The following is a 19,938-nucleotide window of genomic DNA, read 5'->3' as shown; positions in this document are numbered from 1 at the left end:
ATCTGCACTCAACATTGTGGGTGATCTCCTAAGAAAAGTGGGGGTAAGAAGCGTGCAGAGTTTTGGTATCTGGATATGTTGAAATATGGCCTAATGCGCACCCTAAATGCTGTCACATGACTGGTATCCTTAGTATGAGCTGCAAGCTAAACGGCTTTCATCTGGTATGACCGTAAACAGCAGATGCTAAGTTTCATTGGTGTAAGTGTAACACTAAATAGCACTGAGTAATGAAGGTGTATGGGCACAGTTAGCACAGCTTTTTGCATCAGAAAATATTTGTGGGATAACTTGGTTATCACAACTGTTGTCTTCAGTATCTCTTAAGGAGGCTTAGCAAAGTATGGATGCACTGGTTCATTAGTGGTCCTCAGAACTGATGTGGGAGGGTCCCTTTTGCATTCATTTCCTGCTTTTGGGCTTCTCGGAGATCTCCGGTGGGTGTCTGTGAGAAATGGGATACTGGACTAAATAGACTTTTGGTCTGATCCATCAGGGCTTTTTTTCTTTTACTTTATGTTCTTAACAAATACCTCCAGGTATGCTTTCTTGCCAGCTGTTCCCAGTTTTTTCTCCTGTGTACTGAAGGGTTTCAAAGAGCTGTTTCAGCTACTGTTCTAAACATTTTGTAGGATTGGCTGTAATTTCTGGAAGTTCTGTGTTACACAGTCTGATCTGTCTAGACCTTTGGAAAACTAACTTTCCCTCAATGGACTACCATGAAACTTGGCAGTTGGTCTTAAGAATGTGGTGTGAATGGTGGCCAGTCTGGCCCTGATACTTTGCTGAAGCTTTTATCATGTTGACCCTTCTAATGCTGATACTGTTTTTGTTATTCTTCATGATGGCTAATTAATAAAGATGTGTGTCTTTCACTCCATTTTCAGGCCTTGGAATCCAAACTAGCTGCTTGCAGAAACTTTGCAAAAGACCAGGCATCACGGAAATCTTTTGTTTCAGGGAATATAAACAGCAGCATGATCAACAGCAATGGCATGAAGTTCTGTCATTCGGGACATACAACATTCTATGACAAAGCGTAAGTTTAGGTTGATCTTGTGACTTATTTATTTCAATATATATTCTGCCCTCCCCACAAGCGGGCTCAAGGCAGATCACAAATAAGTTCTAAAACACATAAATACAATGTTGCAAAATGGTTAAAAACATTTTAAATGACATAGATTGAAACAGGTCACACTGTTTATCTCTGTATATAGTTTCCAAGTTGGTGTCATTGGGTCTCTGAGATCTTAATCTAGGCTGTGTAGAAGTGGTAAGATTCAACTTCAGCAGTGGAGGCTGGTTTTTAGTGAACGCCCACTGCCTCAGCCAAAGGCCTGGCAGAATAGCTCCGTTTTACAGGCCCTGTAGAACAATAGTAAGTCCCACAGGGCCCTGATAAGAACATAAGAAAAGCCAATGTTGGATCAGGCCAATGGCCCATCTAGTCCAATACTCTGTCACACAGTGGCCAAAAATACCTGGTAAATCTGGACAAAAACGACCCGATCAGTAAACAAGTATAAAGCCAACAGACGTGATAGTCTGACCCAAAAATCAAACAGTCATTAAGACTTGTAAAGAATGCTATCTATGTATTACAATCTGAAGCACTACAACATGATAAACAAATCATAAGAAAATCCTTGAACCAAGGTACATAATCAACATCGTCTCCGGATTATATAACAACGTTTCAAAAAATGGAACTTCTTCAGGAGATATTCTGTAGTGTACAAAAATACAATTTTTAGAAGGATTGGCTACACTAGGGGTAGACTATCACGACTGTTGGCTTTATACTTGTTTACAAAAATACCAGGTGCTATCAGGAGGTACACCAGTGGGGCCAGGACAATAGAAGCCCTCAGATGGGATTGTGTTCCACCAGGCTGGGGCTAGGGCAGAAAAGGCCCTGGCCGAGGCTAAGCAGACATCCCTTGAGCTGGGGACAACCAGCAGATCTTGACCAGCAGAGTGCAACACTCTCTGGGACACATATGGGGAGAGGCGGTTCCTCAGGTATGTCAGTCTCAGGCTGCGCAAGGCTTTAAAGGTCAGTACCAATACCTTGAAATGGATCTGGAACTCAACCTAAGAGGTGGATCATAGAATTAGATTCTAACAGGTAGAAACCTTCCATGTTTGACCTATAGGCATCTTGCTCTATGTATTTGGGCTGCAGCCTATGGAGGCACTCTTCCTGCAGTCTTTTGCTAAGCCAGGAAGTAGAAACACTTGTGTCTCTGAGGATGGCAACCTGAGTTGGTTGTAGAAAGCAAAAAAAAAAAAAAAAGTACTAAGTGGGGTGTGTGCTCGCTATATACCAAGCTGGTGTTTTGGGGGTATTTATTCAGCCGAATCAGATTTCCTAATCTGATTTGGCTATCGATCTAGCTGAGCCCGAATAAAAGCTGATATTATTCAGCTTTTTTTCGGGCTCCACTTCACTAGCTGAAGCGGCGTGAGTTCACCCCCCCTTCCACTTGCAGTGCTTCCGGGTTCCTTGCGCAGGGCTTGGCTGTGCAAAAGCCATTTAAAGGGAAAGCAAACCAAGCCACCCATGTGACTCACAAAGTTGTGCCCCTGCGATTGCGCAACTCTGTGAGTCAAGCATTTAAACTTTAAATACCTTCCCTTCCCTCCCCAAGTTATGATGCAGTGGCAGCATGCCTCAGGGAATGAAGGGAAGGTATTTAAAAAGACTTTAAATACCTTCCCTTCCTTCCCTGAGTTGTGCTGCAGTGGCGGCACACCTCAGCAAGTGAAGGGAAGGCTTTAAACGCGTTCTCTTCACTCACTGAGGTGTGCTTCAGCCACAGTGCGACTTGGGGAGGGAAGGAAAGATACGTAAAGAGAGCTTTGCTAAATAAATTCAGCAATATTGATTATTTCCCAGATCCCAATATCATACCGGTATTGGGGTTCAGGAATATCGGTATATACTGATATTTTTCAGGTTTGGTATACCCGAACCCGAGAAATACCATTTTTTTTTGTACACATACCTAGTACTGAGTCCTTTTGTAATCTCTGCGTTGTTCTGCTGAACTGGGGGAAGTGTTGATGGCAAATATGGTCACATTCCTCAGAGTAAGCAGTGCATAGTGTATTTAAAATAGGCTAGGCCTGGACTGCAGCTTTTCCTGCTTTGGTTACCCATCCCCTGAAAATGGGACTGACTTTTTCAGTGAAGGGCAATATGACTTCAGCTGTCATTGGTCAAACCCACAGAGCATCCATTTCTCTCCCCCTTGAATTTCCCATGGAATATTTGATTAAGATGGGTTAGGTTGGGAGGCTGCATGTGCTAACTTCTGGATGTATAAGATTCTGTAACTGACTTTGAAACAGTCAGTCATGTTCCTTCTCTTTCCTGCATCTTGGTCTCTCAAGCCTAGTGAATGACAATAGACACAGATAAATGTCGTGTATCTTGCATAGCACAAATGAGTCCTTCAGGAGCAACCTTGCATAGAAGCTCTGCAGACTAGCTTTGTGCATGGTTGAATAGTGTTTTCTGCATAGCTTGCAGACCAAGCTTGTATCTACAGGATTTGCACAAGGAGAGGAAATTACTTGCAGACCTACAGTCCTGTGTGGAGGTCTGCATTTGGTATTCGATGTGTAGGCTAGCACTACAGCAGTGAAATACCTACTGAACTGCTGCTTGCAGTTCATGATCTCAAATCCCATGACAAGCTTCTTAAGACCCACACTTGCTATTTTGAGCCATGCTGTGAACAATAAGCAGATTGCAGCAAAGGAAGGGTCACTCCCTGTTCCATCTGCATTCTGGTCTGCTTTGTGTTGAGTAGGTTGTAATTGACCCACAAGAAGCATTCAAGCTTCTGTGTATTTTGTGTTACCTCTTCTGTTCTCTTATATTGGCCCAGCGTCTTCTACGTCTGTTTACAACAGCTGAACTTCTTCCTGAGATCTTTCCCCAAGCCACTTTCCTTTAGCAAAGCATTTCCTGAACTAGTACAGTGAACTCGGCCTGTATTTCTCCAACCATTAGACTCCCTTCTATTTGAGCCTCATTATTCATTATCTATCCCTGGATGTCAGCTTATGTCCTGTTTAATGTAGATAACACTTCTGTATTATGTGCAGTAACTGTACACACAGGGTAAAATAAAAATTAAGCCAGAGTAATAGACAGCTGTAGTCCTTTTAAAGCAGTGGTTAGGTGGTCTCTGTGCCTGTCTATTGTCTAATATGGTGAACAGATATCTTTAAAAATATTGTCTAAGGGTAGAACTGGAGTTGTCTGGGGAACAGCAGCTACTTTCCATATGTACCATAAAGATAAGTTTTTGGGCAGCAAGGACTAGAAGTACCTAAACATCCCAGAAGTGTGCAGGTAACATCATCAATGGGCACTTTCCCCAGTCGTTCCTGCTCTTGGCCCTGACACTCCGTGACTCTTGCACAGTGTTCCTCTTCCTTTGCTGCTGCTTTCCTCTCCTTTCTCCCTGTTCTGTCAAAGTATGAACTATTTCCGTTGTGTTGAGCACCCATTGGTTTATTGTGTTTTGGCTGCCATTTCCCCTATTCTAATGTGGCTGACTGGGGCTGAGCTATAGCTTGTTGTGGCACAGAAAGTGAGCTCAGGCATGCCCTTTCTTCTCCTCTTCCCATCTTTTCTCTCTCTCTAGCCCCTGTACTCTTCTCCCTGCCCCCACTTGTCGCTGGATCCTGAATCAGCCACGTATGCTTGTGGACCTGACCCAGTCTGCTGCTGCTGCTGCCTTATGAAAAACCTGTGGTTGGGTGGTGGGACTGACTGAGGTAACTTGCTCATTGCTGTACTGCTGGCTTTGCTGCTGATGTGCTAGTTGCTTTGACTGCACAGTTTTGCTTTCTAAGATGTGGAAGAATTCGGTGACACGCCAAATCAATGTGGTGGGACGGAGACTGTGCTGCTGAGAGTCATAGGGAAATTTGTTCAGTGTTACGTATACATAGTGCATGTACACGAGGCTCACTAAAGCCAGCATAATTCATAATTGTTAATGGCAGGAGAGTTTAAGGGAGATGGAGACTTAGCCTGGATCTGAAAGAGAGCTTGTTCACTAAGGTGACTTTCTCAGGGCAGCGAATTTCACATCTGGTAGACTGACAAACAGGAAATTACTTTCTGTGAAATCCTTTCTGAGCTCTTCTTTAGACCTCCTTGCCCAGCTGAGTGGGTGACTTTTCTTGTTTTCATTGTCATTCAGATCAAGCCAAGAAGGCACATTGTTCTGTCACACAATAAAAGCAGCATAAGTAGAGTAAGCTTTGGCTTCTAACCCTCTGAAGAATGTTTGGTCTGCTTTGTACCTTCCATTAGCTTATTGCTAATGCCCTCTTTTCTTAAATTCTGAATACTACTATCTTGATAAGGTTGTATTCAGCTACTGCTAAATATCTGTCCCCTTTAAACCCTCCATAGACCCCACTAGCTTTGTTTCCAGAAATTGTTTCAGAGGGTAGCTGTGTGGTTCGGCAGTAGAACAGCTAGATTCTAGTAGCATCTTGGAGATCACAGGATTTTGGGGGGGGGGTATAATCTTTTAAGAGTAAAAGCTCTGGTCATCAGAAGTATATACGATGTCTCTACATTCATGTTTATGTGCAGGCACAATCCTATGTGTTGTTAGTGAAACAGGAAATAAAAGACCTTTTGTTTTTAATATGTTCTCAAACCTTGCTATTGCAGTGCTATGTATTATGTTCAGTGGAGTTTAGGAGACTTTCTATGTGGGCTTAAGAACTGGTTCTTAAATAGCCTGCCAGAATGTACTAATAACTTGTGGATTTTCATCGTGGTCTCTGTGCAGTCCCACACATGGGTTAGGTGCCTGTGCACGACCTCGCTGAAGAATGTTCCAGAGCTTGCCTCAGAAGTCTTTTGGCGGGCTCTCTTCCTGCTCTGGGGAGCAGGCACACACTGCACATGCCTGGAGCTGGGTAGAGAGCCACTTCCCATTCAGTTTTTCTTCGACTGCCCTTGCATTCACACCTCTCCTGTTCTGCTCTTCACTTGCCTCAGCTAAGTCTCCTGCCTTGTCTTCGGACTCCTAAACTCCTTTTCTTTCTTCTTTTGCTTTATTTTCTTCCACTCCTAAAATAAAAGGAAAAATCTGCCAATTTCCCTCACCCTTTCTTTCCCTCTTCCCCTTCCCCTCCCTAGTCAGGACGGTGTGTGGGTGTGTGAATAGGCTGTACTCTATTCTTCAAGGGGTGCCACCATTGCCATGCCAAACTTCCCCCCAACAACGGGCACGATTTGTGTCTTCTTTGCCTCGGAGAACTGCACCGGGCCGAGGGCTGCCCTCACTACGCCAAGTTTACCAAGCAGGCCCAATGTAATTGAGCTGCCCACTTGAAAGTGATACTTCTCAAGGCTGTGCTGCATTCTACGATGTCCTCTGCAGCTTCCCATTCCTCTACAGCCCCACAGAAATTGTTAGACATGGGGACTCCACAAAAAAAGCTTAAAAACCACATAAATCTAAAAAGTCTGATGGTACTGGGGCCTCAACCTCAACCTCATTATAATTTCTGGCCTATTGACATCCACGTGTGTGTTTGGCCCTTCATCTTCAGCGTCTTGTCCTCTGGATCTAACTCCAGTTATATCTACTCTGATCACATTACACCAGCACAGCTGGCAGCTTTGCTACTTTCCTAAGTCTCTGACATCCCGCTGTGTCTCCCCCACTACAGCTGAGCCCGTGCTCTCGATCTTTCTGGGCGCGGTCTTCTGGGCGTCGTCCCGGAGACTTCCGCGCTGCCCCGCAGAGTCCTCCAGCCGAGCTCGCGCTCTCGCCTCACTCCGATAGCAACAAAGCAGGCGCACATAGGGGCCTCCACACCGAGGACCGCCCCCCCTCGACTCCACAGTCGGCTCACTCCGCATCAGGAGCACTCCACGCTGGGAGCACAGCTCTTGGCGTCCAGCAAGGCCCCCATGCAGCGGCGCAGTCCCTGCTAGGCACAGGCCACACCAGGGAGCAGGGGAGTGGTAATCCCTGCAAGCCTCGCCACGCCAGAGCCTTCGTCGCGCCAGAGCCCTCAAGCACAACAGGGCTTGTAAGGCAACGTCCCTGCCAGCATATTTAGTAATGCAGAGTCCAGTATTCCTTGTCAAACAGAACATAATCAAAATTTAGTTAAATTCCTAACCCAGAGGAGCTCGAGCACCTGGACTGGTGTTCCTTTTAAAGTGGAGCCTGGAAACTAGATCTGAAGTCTGCCGGAGACTCCCAGGATGCTTGCCATACTTCCCCCATATCACAAAGACAAAGTCTAAGGGGGGCAGGGATACCAAAGAAACATCCAGTCCTGATACTCTGTCTTCTCGTGAATCTCCTGAAGTCCTTACTCAAGCCAGCCCAGACTGTTATTTATGGGGGCTTGCCTCGATACCAGACTTGAGATGGCATTTCTCCTGGAGTCCAGGGCGCAGTCCATAATCAACCTGGTCTCTACCTGTCTTGTGCATCCTGTACAAACAGCTCGATCCATCATGAAGTTGCTGGGACTCTTCACCTCGACGGTGTTTGTTGTTCCCTATGCCTGACTCCAAATATGGCCCCTGCAACTCTGGTTCATTCATTCATTCAATCTTCAACTACATCTGCTGGACAAGCTCCTACGCATCTCCTCGGATGTTCTCCTCACGCTTCACTGGTGGTCAACCCCAACGCACCTCCTTTGTGGCATGCCATTTCGGCATCCAACTCTGGAGTTCAACTATCAACAGATCCCTCCCTCTGGGGTTGGGGAGCCTAGTGTGGGGTTTTATCTGCGAGAGGAACCTGGTCCCGTCGTGAGGCATCACTTCATATCAGTTGCTTGGAACTCATGGCAGTACACTGAGCCCTAAAATCATTTCTGCCCACAGTTTTTGGCAAGAGTGTTCAAGTGGCTCGTCAGGCATGGTTCCCTCACCTCCTTTGTCTATCCAGGTGAGTTTTTTTGCATCTGCCTCCCAGATTGGACCTCCTCTCTTGGGATTGAGGTCAGGTTCTTCATCATGATCCCACTTTTTTCAAATTTACAGCTTGGAGGATTCTGCAGTAACCTTCCCTCCTCCCATTTCTGAAGTATTATTGAATGCATGAAAACCGTCTACCCGTCAAGCATATCGGATGAAATGGTGTTGCTTTGCAGCCTATGCTTCCAACCTCTCTTTTGCTCCCTTTGAAGCGAGTTTGGCGAATATTTTTTCTATATCATGTCCCTAAAGGACTCTGGACTTACCTACTCCTCGGTGAAAGTTCACCTTGCTGCCATCTCAGCCCACCATTCCCTGGTTGAAGGCTCCTTGGTTTTCCCCCCCATTGTATTACAAAATCTTTCTTAAAAGGCCTTCTGCATTTGTGCCAACCTCGAAAGCCACTGGTACCGATGTGGTCCCTTTGGTTCTTTCCCAATTGATGGGTCACCTGTTCAAGCCCCTGGCTTCTTCAGACCTGTGTTTACTTTATTGGAAAATGGCATTCTTAGTGGTGATTACCACAGCTCACCGAGTGGGACAACTAGCTGCCTTTCGGGCTGATGCTCCCTATACGGTTTTCCATAAAGACAAAGTCGTTCTGCAGCCGGACCCTGCTTTCCTTCCCAAGGGAGTCTCCGCTTTCCATCTTTTGAAGTCTTCTACTCTGCCAGTGTTTTTCCAAAACCCTGCTGATGTGACTCAGAGAGCATTGCACTCCCTAGGTGTCCGTTGTGCTCTCTCCTTTTATCTCCATCACACTAAACCTTTCTGAAAATCTGAAAGACTTTTTGTTGCCTATGGAGCACCACAGAAAGGTCATAGTATTTCTTCACAAAGGCTGTCCAATTGGGTGTCTTTGACTATCGTGCTTTGTTATGAGCTCGTGAAACAACCCTTACCTACCTGTGTTACCGTTCACTCCACCAGAGCTGTATCGACTTTGACAGCTTTCCTGGCAGGTATCCCGTTAGAAGACATATGTGCAGCTACCACATGGTCTTCCTCATCAACCTTCGTGTCCCACTATCCACTGGACGTTTGGTCTCAACGGGATGCTGCTTTTGGCCAGGTGGTGCTTCGATCCCTCTTCACATGAGTCTTCACAGTTCTCAGGTAAGACCTGTATATTGGAATTAGAATTACTTTGCTTCTTGTTTTTCAGCTGCCAGCTCCCTCATCCACCTGGTTCAGCTCTTCAGTCACCTTTGTGTGGGACTGCACAGAGACCACGACGAAGATAAACAGGTTGCTTACCTGTAACTGATGATCTTCGAGTGGTTCTCTGTGCAGTACCACAATCCCACCCGACCTTCCCCACTGTTGGCATCGCGATCTCTTACCTGATTTTTGTCGAGACTTACCGGTAGCAGTCGAAGGAACTGAGTGGGAGGCGACTCTCTACCCCGCTCCATGAATGCACAGTGTGTGCCTACTCCCCAGAGCGGGAAGAGAGCCTGCCAAAAGACTTCTGAGGCAAGTTCTGGAACATTCTCCGATGAGGTCATGTGCAGGCGCCCAACCCACGTGTGATATTGCACAAAGGTCCACTCAAAGATCATCAGTTTTACAGGTAAACAGCCTGTTTCTTCTGAAGATGCTTGTTGTTACTGGTGTATTTACATGCATTGTTTCCATCTTTCCTGTTTGGCTAGGTCAGATTCCCTGCAAATGTCATGGGTAACTGCATCTGTTTGGCATGATGATTTGTCAGTGCTTGGAGATGAGTGTTGGGCTACTGAGGGAATGGGGGCTGATATACTAACCTTGTGCTGTACTTTGATTTTTGTCATGTGACTTGACAAGTTGGTTGGCTTCACATGGCAGATTTTCATCCACGGAGCAGTGCTTCTTCTCTGTTGTACTGTCCTCCTTGCATGTGTTACAAATAGAGTGAGTGTCACAAAACTTGAAGAACATGGGTGATGCTTCTGCTTTTTGAGCGGGGTGAAAAGAGCTCCTTGAGTAGTGATGCCACAGGGGTCCTTGGGAGAGATCCGTCATCCCCATATTGATGCCGTTCAGATGGGAAGAGACTTTAATGGTTCACCTACCCTGGCTAATTACAAAGGAAACTGAGCAACCAAAGTTATGTATTTCAACTCTTGGCTGTCACCTAGTAACTCCTTTGTGTGGCTAGCTCAGCAGTTCCCAAAGGTTTTAGTAAGGGTGAGCTGGCTTGGTTGTCTCAGGCTAGTTTTGTTTCTGGCTCACTGGTATTTTCAGTCTGTATTCTGTCTTCTTCATTTAGCTTACTGTAGAAGTCCCCAGCTGCCTAAGAATCTGCTAGAGTTGGTGACCTGGAAGCCAGAGCCCTAACAATTGGCTAAGATGGGTCACCATATTGATTTTATTCTGTCAAGTTCCTTTGGAACAATCATAACTGTGGTGCATCTTTTGTCAGCCGTGTGAACAGGAATAGCTTGTAGCCAATATATGACCAGGCATGTGATTGCAAGAATGGGTTAGTAACTTGATTTCACTTCCGCAGCCAGATGGTATCTTTGGTTCCTGGCCATGCTGACTTCTTAAAGAAACAAAATGCATACAAGAGAAAACAGAAAACACTGTGATATGTGCAGATTTAATCCACGTTAAGATATTTAGGAAGTCATGAAATTTCAGGCCCTGTAGGAACTGTGGGCATTGATAGTGATCATGCTGCAAATGCCTGAACTCAGATATCTGTGCCCGGTCTGATCTCTGGCTCCTCTTCTCAAAAATAGGTGTTGCACATTTGGATAGTAGAAAACAAAATGCTAAAATGTAAGCCAGTTTGTGCTGATCTTGCTCTTAGCTCCTCCATTCTTCCAGTACACCTGTAGTCTGCTCTTATCCAGTTTCTCTCTTCCCTTTTTCACACACTGTCAAAAAACCCAAGCCAACACTCTCATTGGGAATGGGGAAAAGACTGAAAGTATCTGAAGCAAATTCCCTTAATCTGGAAGCTGTGAATCACTGAGCTTTCTGATTTAGAAGAAGAAGAAGATGGATTTATACCCTGCCCTTCACTACCCAAAGGAGTCTCAGAGCGGCTTACAAACTCCTTTCCCTTCCCCTCCCCACAACAGACACCCTGTGAGGTAGGTGGGGCTGAGAGAGCTCTCAAGTAGTGGAGTGGGGACTCAAACTTGGTTCTCCCAGATTAGAGTCCGTGCACTTAACCACTGCACCAAACTGGCTCTTTGTAACTTTGTAGATGATAAATTTTAGAATCTCCAAGTGTAGCCATCCTCAGCATCACTGATCTTATGCCATGGACTACTTAGCACAGTAAGAAATTAATCTCTTTCCACAATCTATGCACCAAACTGGCTCTTTGTAACTTTGTAGATGATAAATTTTAGAATCTCCAAGTGTAGCCATCCTCAGCATCACTGATCTTATGCCATGGACTACTTAGCACAGTAAGAAATTAATCTCTTTCCACAATCTATTTAGTCCTAGTGGTCTGTCTTGGCTTTTGTTCTAAAATGGGATGGTATTGCTCTCCTGTACAGCCTGGTACGGGGGTGGGGGGTGGACAGCTGTAGCAGTCATTACATCAGTTCCCTCCGAATCAAGATGATGGAAACAATGGTATGTTTGGTGTGTGCATGTGGGTGTCAGGTTCCTGGTTAAATCAGTTCTCAACACCAGCCAGTTTGTAGAAAGCTAACTTTATTGAGATAGTTGATAGATACCATCTTAGACACATCTATTGTTAGGACTAAAGTTAAATGCGTGAAGGTTGTAGATATAGTGGATTCAAGGAAAGGCACTAAAGATCAGGACCCAATCACCCTACGGTATTTGCCTGCCAGAACTAACCATCAGCTCCCCCCCCCTTCCCCCGTAGGCATGTAGCCTTTACCTAGTAAGGAAAACAGGATCACAGACATTTGAGAAGCCAGGACATTTGGCATCGCTAGGGTGACAAGCCCAGGCACATCAAAGAGAGCGATAGAGGAACCTTCTCTCCCAATGACAGGCGAGCTGTAAAATGCAAAATGCACAGGGAGTCTGACATACTGCCCCCCTCAAGACCTCCTACCCCTTCAGTTTGTGCGGGTACTTGTTATGGAATGCCCAAGTTAAAGAGGGAGCGCTAACATGTTTGCATTTCACCCACTCATTATGCGATTCATCAAAGTACAGTTTGTTCCGTATCAACTTAGCATCAAGTATCTCTTCTACTTCATGGTGAGGTTCACCATCTATAATGAAATGGCTGCCAGGCAGAGGCAGCAGGTTATTTTAAAATGGCTGCCTGTCTGGTAGTCCTCTGGAGGGGGGAGGTGCTCCATAGGGAACAATGGGGCTACCATATCTCCCTGCCTACATTTCCCAGCAGCTCTACGGGAAAAGTGTGGGAAAGTAGGGACCCACCCTGGGGACGGAGCCAGGCAGATAAAGGCTCTGGCTCTCCAGGGAGGCTTTTAGTTTTGGCCTTTGCCTGAGCTTGAACAGCAGCTTCAAAGGGTGCATACAGGTGGTACTTCTACTACCAACACTCCGTGGTCAGTCCAGGCCACTATAAATCATGGTGGACAGCCCGGAGGGTTAGCAGTATTGGTGACCAGTCCTGAGGAGGGCTGGATTTTCTTTCCAACGAGGAGGGGGAAAGCAAATCCTGGCCTGCAGCCACGTACTATAGAGGTAGAGAGGGTGTGCGTAGGGGACAGAGAATTGCATTTAGATTGTGTTTATTTTCTGTGCCTAACTTGTACATAGTTTAAATAAATCTTCTTTTTGAAATTATAAAGCCTGGTTGTGACTTGACCACATAGTCCTCCCTGCTCAGCTTGTTACCAGAGGCAAAGGGAGACCAGGGAAACCTCAAACAAGCCCAAATTGGAGGGTTGCCAACTCTCCAGGGGGTGCCCAAAGATTGAGATATCCACTTTCCTGGGTTGGGAAGTCAGCCAGAGGGGTCTCACTGTCCCTCTAGGAAGGCGGTGTCAATTCAGCGAGTGGTGGCAGCGACAGAGGAAGTAAATAGCCTCACCAGGCAGGGTGGGCAGGCAAAAACAGGGGCTTGCGAGCCATAGAACGGCTATTCAGTCTCCCAGGGCTGAGGGCAGGTCCCCATTTTGCCACACCATCAATCATCAGAGGAGGTGGAGTGGCTAGATGAGGTCTCCACTCAATTGGGCCCGGATCCCTTTTTAATAGACTGAAATGAAACACAGGGTGAATATGTCTCAGATTCTTGGGTAGCTCCACGGCCACTTGGTTCAGAACCCTCACCACCTTGAATGGCCCAATATACTTCCACCCCAACTTCCTCCCCAATTGGATTCCTTTCAAATTATTTGTCGAAAGGTACCCCGAGTCCCCAGGCTGCAAATCCCATTCAGGAGCTTTCCCTTTATCTGCATATTTTTTGTAGTCCTCTTTCGCCTTTTTCAGAGTCTCGTGGATTGTGGACCATTGCTCCTTCAAATCCCCCCACCATGAATGTAAAACTTCCGGTTTGGGTTCTTGATTGGTTATTGTGGGGAGGGGGCCCCCTTTGTACCCATGCACAGCCTTAAAGGGGGAGAGTCCAGTGAAAATATGTACTGAATTATAACTGTATTCCGCATAAGGGAGGAGGACGACCCAGTTGCCCTGCTGGTAATTGGTGAAACACCGGAGGAACTGTTCAACCACTTGAATCACCCTGTCCATTTGCCTGTCCGTCTCTGGGTGATAGGAACTGCTTAGACCTTGTTCTACCCCCAATACCTGCAGCAGCTCCTTCCAAAATTTAGCTAGAAACTGCGACCCCCTGTCTGAAATGATCTTGCGAGGAACAGAATGGAGCCTCACGGTGTGGTGCATGAAAAGTTTGGCTAATGCTTTAGCCGAGGGCAGTTTGCAAGGAATAAAATGTGCCTGCTTGGAGAATGTGTCGACCACCACCCTAATCACTGTTTGGCCTTTACTGGGTGGTAAGTTGGTTTTAAAGTCCATCGAAATCACTGCCCATGGTGTCTCTGGCATTTCCAGGGGTTGTAAAGTCCCTGGGGACTTCCCTGGTCTCCATTTCCCCATCAGGCAAGTTTGGCAGGAACCCACGTATTGAGAAACGTCCACCCTCATGTGCGGCCACCAGAATTGTCTTTGAAGGAGGTACATGGTTTTCAGGTAACCAAAATGCCCTGCCAGTTTATTTTCATGTGCCACAGTCAGGATTTTCCCTCTCAGGGTCCTGGGTATGAACACCTGCCCACCCCTATACCAACACCCATCCCCCTTCTGCTCTGCTGAGGGGTCAGTTTAGATGTCCTTCATGTCCCCGTCTGAAAAAGCTGTTTTAAACTTGCAAATCCAGGGTTCTACTCCAATGGGTGCCTCCGCTTTTGCCTGGCTGTGAGTCACTACTGCCCCCCCCCCAGCTGGGTGGGTGTGAACATTGAGTCTATGACTTCCTCTCGCTGGCTGTCATGTTGCGGGAGGCGAGACAGAGCGTCAGCTAGCGAGTTCGATTTCCCGGGGAGGTGTTGGAGGGTGAACCAAAATTTAGAGAAAAACTCTGCCCAGCGGAGTTGCTTGGCGTTCAAGTGCCTGGGCATGCGTAATGCCTCCAAATTCTTGTGGTCTGTCCATACCTCAAATGGCACCCTTGCCCCCTCCAACCAGTGCCTCCAGGTTGTCAGGGCCAGTTTGATAGCGGCTGCCTCTTTGACCCGAATAGCCCAATTGCACTCCATGGGGGAGAACTTCCTGGACACATATGCTAGGGGGTGGAGCTTCCCATCCTGCCCGTTGCAGGATTGCCCCTCCCATCGCCACTTCCGAGGCGCTGACTTGGATGATAAAAGGTTTATTTTCGTCAGGATGATTTAAAATGGGCTCTGAAGTAAACAAACCCTTGAGGTTCTCAAAGGCCTGTTGGCACTCTGGGGGCCAGTCCAGTTTGGTACCTGGCTTTTTACTGTCGGGACCCTTCCCCTTTGTTCTTAACAAGTCAGTTAGGGGCAGAACTACTTGGGCGAAGTTGGGGATGAATTAGCGGTAGAAATTCAAAAAACCGAGGAACACTTGGAATTGGTGCCGGGTGCGGTGGGCCTCCCACCCCACCACATCCTGCAAAAATGGGGGTAAATTTTTATATGGTAACCTCCTATTTCCAGTGGACAACCACAGTTTGTTAAAATAATTGATCATGAGGTAATGCTAGCGTCATCTAAATGGGGCCACATGTCTCTTGCAAACTCCTGTGTTTGGGAGATCTCAGGATCACCAGATAATTCTGTCAGCACAAAGGGCTATAGCTTCCTAAGCTTGAAGCTGTCCTGCTGGTTTGAAGTCTTCAAAGAGGAGAAGTATCTGTGAAAAGGTGTGCTTCTTCTTCTTTACTATGTGGATTCCAGGAGCTCAGTTATTGGTTCACAGATGATTAACAGTTTTTAGATTCTTCCATCTCAGTTGTGCGTTGATAAGCATGTCTGTATTTAGCTTTTATTATGGCAGAAGGGAAGTGCAGTGCTGCATGAGTGGGTAGCCCTTAGGAGATGGGTTGAATTTTGTATGCAGTGCTGGAATGTAACTGGGATGCATCTTTTTGCCTGTCTGCTTCTTGGTGACTGACTTCTCTTGTTTTCAACAGGGCAGTAAATGGCTTTGATCAAGGGCCACCACCAGGTCTAGGAGCTTCCAGACCATCGTCAGCACCGGGCATGCTCCCTCTGAGTGTATGAACAGTTGAAAGACCACATTGTGACTTCAGATTGGTTCTTGAAAGAACAAGGAAAGAGCTGCTTGCAATAGTTTCCATTAGTGCTCCCGGCTGGAACTGAGTGGATGTTTCAGCACTCAGAATCTGGCTGGAGAAGATCCCAGAATACATACAGCACTCCTTACGTCAATACAGTCTATTTTCTTCTATTTCCATCATGGAGATTCTTTAATGTCACTGCTGATGTCTTTCTCACAGGATGCTGGAGTTGCACTTGCCCAAATCACCTTCTTCTGTTCCCCCCACCCCAATTTTGCAAGTTAAAATGGGTCTGCTGGCTTGTCCCTTAGCAGTCCCTCCCCCACTTCCACGGCTTTCCTTTTCTCCAGACCCTGCACTTAAGCACACAAAGCTCCCTGTGCTACGTTTTTCTTTCCCAGAATAAGTCTATTCATGTTAAAAAGCAGTTGTTAAAGGCCTAAATGTCTCTGGTCAGCTGGTGCACTTGGGATGCAGTATGAACTTCTATTTACAGAATGGCTCTTCTGTATTCCCAATGAAAATGATGTACCTGAGGGAACCTGGGACCTGAGATGTGGGCCATGGAAAATATCTAATTTTGTGACCCCCCCCCCCAGTCAGCTGGGTTTGCCTATTTTGTTTCAAAGAAACCAGTGGACTGAGCTTGGTCTTGTTAATGAGAATTGCCCAAGAGCAGGGGAAAGAGGGAGTTAAAGCCATGGTAGGATGCCCCCCCCCCCCAAAAAAAAATTATCACTCACTGTTTTGGATTTTATCAGCCCTTTCCCTGTGTGTCCTTTGCTGCATTGACTGTTTACATTTGTTTTACTGTATATAGGTTTGTAAACATAATATCTTTGCCTAAGGTATCTGTACATAACTTGGGCTTTGTAGCTTTATTTATTCAGAATCTCTGAGGCATGTTTTTCCTAGGACAGTGTATCAGGTTTCTGTGGTGACTGCCATCCTGTGGTTCAACAAGAGAGGTGATCCAAAAATAAAGATCTTTTAATGTGGACACACTGGCGTTTGCAGAAAAGATGGTGTCTGCTGTTACTTTGTGCTCTGATTCCTTGTGGTTTGGGGTGAAGCAACGATCAACACTATAGCAATGAGTCTCGTTTACTTCAATGAATGACGTTTCAACTGTGAGGAAATGAGTCTTCTTCAGGGTTGCTTTGGATAACTGTTTGGCTAGTGCTGTAAGCTTGTCACATTTTGAAGGGATGCTTCCCCCCACCCTGCGGTAGGATGATGACTTAAAGCTGTCATTAGGAAATGGCTTTATTTTTGGCATGCTGGGTATTCAGAGGAGACAGCCCCATTTCCCAGGCCTAGTTATGTAAGGCTGCTGAAACACAATTTAAATCTGCAAACTTGGTGGCAGAGAGGAGTATTTTGCAAAAACTTATATGATGGCTTTTAAATGCAGTTCAGGTATTTAATAATTTTGTAGATAACCTGAAATCCATTTATTTCTCACATTCTAAAAAACTGACTGACCAATTCATACTCTTGTTTGAACAAGGCTAACTTCTGCCGGTGTCCCTGACCAAGCATGTGTACACACCCATGTCTACCCACCCCAGAGGATATCTGCAGCTGGTTTTGAGAATGTAGAGTCGTAAATTTACCATAGATGCTTAAGAGGCTTGCTCATCTACTTTCAAATTGTCCAAAACTGAAGTACTTCCTGCATAGTGAGAAAACGAAGGAAAGTCTCTATCCATAGAGTTGCTTCATAAGTTTATCAGAATGTCTATTCTTAAGGTAACAGTTCTCCATTCTGCCTGGCCCATATCCTACTGAGGACCCCTTATTTGTAGCTTTTGATATGAACTGCTTTGAGAACACACAAAATAGCATATAAATAAGTTATCTTGCTTTTATGTAAATTTTTGTTTTATTCAGTGCATTTTATCCTGCTGTTCTTCCAAGGAGCTCAAGGCAGTGTATACTGTAGCCTCTTCAGAGTAACCTGTGATGTAGACAAGGTTCAGGAAGTCAGACTGGCGCAAGAGTTTCGTGGCCCTATGCCGATTTAATCTGGCTCTTCCAGGTATTGGGGTTAAAGTGTATCAGCTTTTGTTACAACTTTGGAATAGTGGTGGCGGCGGCTCCTACTCAAAAGCCTGGTGGAAAAGCTCCGTCTTGCAGGCCCTGCAGAACTGCGAAAGGTACTGCAGGGCCCGGATCTCCTCCAGGAGCTCATTCCACCAGGTAGGAGCCACCACCGAGAAAGCCCTGGCCTTCATAGCAGCAAATTTGATGTCCCTGGGGCCTGGAATAACCAGGAGATGTTGACTCCCCGACCGTAGTGCCCTTGGGGGAATATATGGGGAAAGGCGGTCCCTTAGGTAAGCCAGACCCTGGCCATATAGGGCTTTAAAGGTAAGAACCAGCATTTTGAAGCGAAGCCGGTATGCTATTGGCAGCCAGTGCAGCGCTTTCAGCACAGGCCGGATGTGATCCCTCCTAGAGAGACCCATCAACAGCCTGGCTGCAGCATTCTGCACTAGCTGCAACTTCCGAACTTGCGACAAAGGCAGCCCCAAGTAGAGAGAGTTACAGTAGTCCAACCTCGAGGTAACTGTCGCATGGATCACAGTGGCCAGGTTATCGTGATCAAGGAAGGGGACCAACTGCCGAGCCAGCCGAAGATGGTAAAAAGCCGACTTCGCAGTGGCTGCCACCTGGGCCTCCATCGTTAACGAGGAGTCCAGGAGCACACCCAAACTCCCAACCTCCGACGCTGGCACCAAAGGCATCCGATCGAAGGACGGGAGAGGGAGCCCCAACCCCAGACCGACCCAACTCAAGCCCAGGACCTCCATCTTTGCTGGGTTTAGTTTCAACCGGCTCAGTCTGAGCCACCCAGCCACAGCCTGCAATGCCCGATAAAGGTCATCCGGTCCGGAGTCCGACCGGCCGCCCAGTATCAGATAGAGCTGGCTGTCATCTGCATATTGATGACACCCAAGCCCATAACTCCGGGCAATCTGGGCAAAGGGGCACATGTAGATGTTGAACAGCAATGGGGACAGCACTGCCCCCTGAGGCACCCCACATTCAAGAGGATGTCTCTGGGACTGCTGATCCCCTATCGCCACCCTTTGTCCCCGACCTTGGAGAAAAGAGGCAAACCATTGAAGGGCAAGCCCCTGAATCCCAACGTTGGCGAGGCGGTGGGCCAGCAACTGGTGGTCGACCATATCGAACGTGGCCGACAGATCTAATAGCACACCACCTCGATCCAGATGCCTATGGAGGTAGTCAGTCAGGGCGGCCAGCATCGTCTCCGTCCCTTGACCCGGGTGGAAGCCGGACTGGAAGGGATCGAGGACAGATGTCTGTAGAAATATAGACGTTAGTTGTCTACATTGCATGGTAACATTTGGAGGCTTGGAACCAGGGGTCATTTTGTAGAAAAAGAGGTGCAGGAGCTCATTAGCATAACTTATTTGCATATGCCACACCCCCTGACATCACCGGAAGTGTGTCAGAAGGTAACATCCACCGCTCAGGCGCCACCCCAAAAATCTCCGAACTCAAATTCAAAACTGGGTCTGTCAAATCCTTGTCTAGAACACTAACCACTACACAACACTTCATGGGGCAGCGGCTGTTGAGCAGTTATGCAAGATGCATGGTGTCAAGTTGTCCAGTGGCTGCTGTCAGGCCTGACATGCTCTCCCCCCCTACATTTTACTGACAGAAACAAATGCTTGAAGGCTGGAAATGCTTGAAGGCCTGGCCCCACTGCTGGACCTTCTGATGGCACCTGGTATTTTTGGCCACTGTGTGACAGAGCGTTGGACTGGATGGGCCATTGGCCTGATCCAACATTATGTTCTTATGAAATACACTTATGATCTTATGAAATACTGCTGTAGTTGACAAACAATGACCACTCAGAGAATCCCTTTCATATTGGCTTTTCCCAACGGACCCTCTAACGTGCCCTGAAGAGCCCTCTCCCCAAGGGCGGCTTTAAGGCAGACTGCTCTGCCCTCTCTTGTATTCGGGGTTAAATGGTGACAAGCCTGGCAAGTGCCGGTATTATGGCCCTCACCCAGGCATAGGAGGCAGGAGGAGTGCTCATCTGACTGAGACATCTTCGCTCCGCATTGATCACATTTTTTAAAAAGCGCCATTGTAAAGCTAAATTTAGAGGATTTTACCTCAGAAATTATCTCCCCACAGGACGTCCAGAAGAAGCTATTGCTTTCAAGTCCTCTCTCACCAGCGGCAGAAAGAGAAAAACAGGTTGCTTACCAGT

General features: G+C 46.7%; 1 protein-coding gene across 1 annotated transcript in view; it reads left to right on the top strand.

Annotated features, from left to right (window-relative positions):
• NDEL1 (nudE neurodevelopment protein 1 like 1) overlaps positions 1 to 16,248 on the top strand; it is a 49,015-nt gene extending 32,767 nt beyond the window's left edge. The window contains exons 8-10 of the mRNA XM_015423605.1: positions 1 to 43; positions 888 to 1,039; positions 15,570 to 16,248. The exon at positions 1 to 43 is cut by the window's left edge and continues 9 nt beyond it. Of these exons, the coding sequence (XP_015279091.1) occupies positions 1 to 43; positions 888 to 1,039; positions 15,570 to 15,660 (286 nt within the window). The 3' untranslated portion in view covers positions 15,661 to 16,248. The remainder of the gene's footprint in view (positions 44 to 887; positions 1,040 to 15,569) is intronic.
• Positions 16,249 to 19,938: the final 3,690 nt, after the last annotated feature.

Source organism: Gekko japonicus, unplaced genomic scaffold (assembly GCF_001447785.1).
Source record: "Gekko japonicus isolate JY-2015 unplaced genomic scaffold, Gekko_japonicus_V1.1 scaffold4663, whole genome shotgun sequence".
NCBI lineage: Eukaryota > Metazoa > Chordata > Lepidosauria > Squamata > Gekkonidae > Gekko > Gekko japonicus.
The sequence above is the reverse complement of the archived record's forward strand: the minus strand, read 5'-3'. Positions and strand labels throughout refer to the sequence as shown.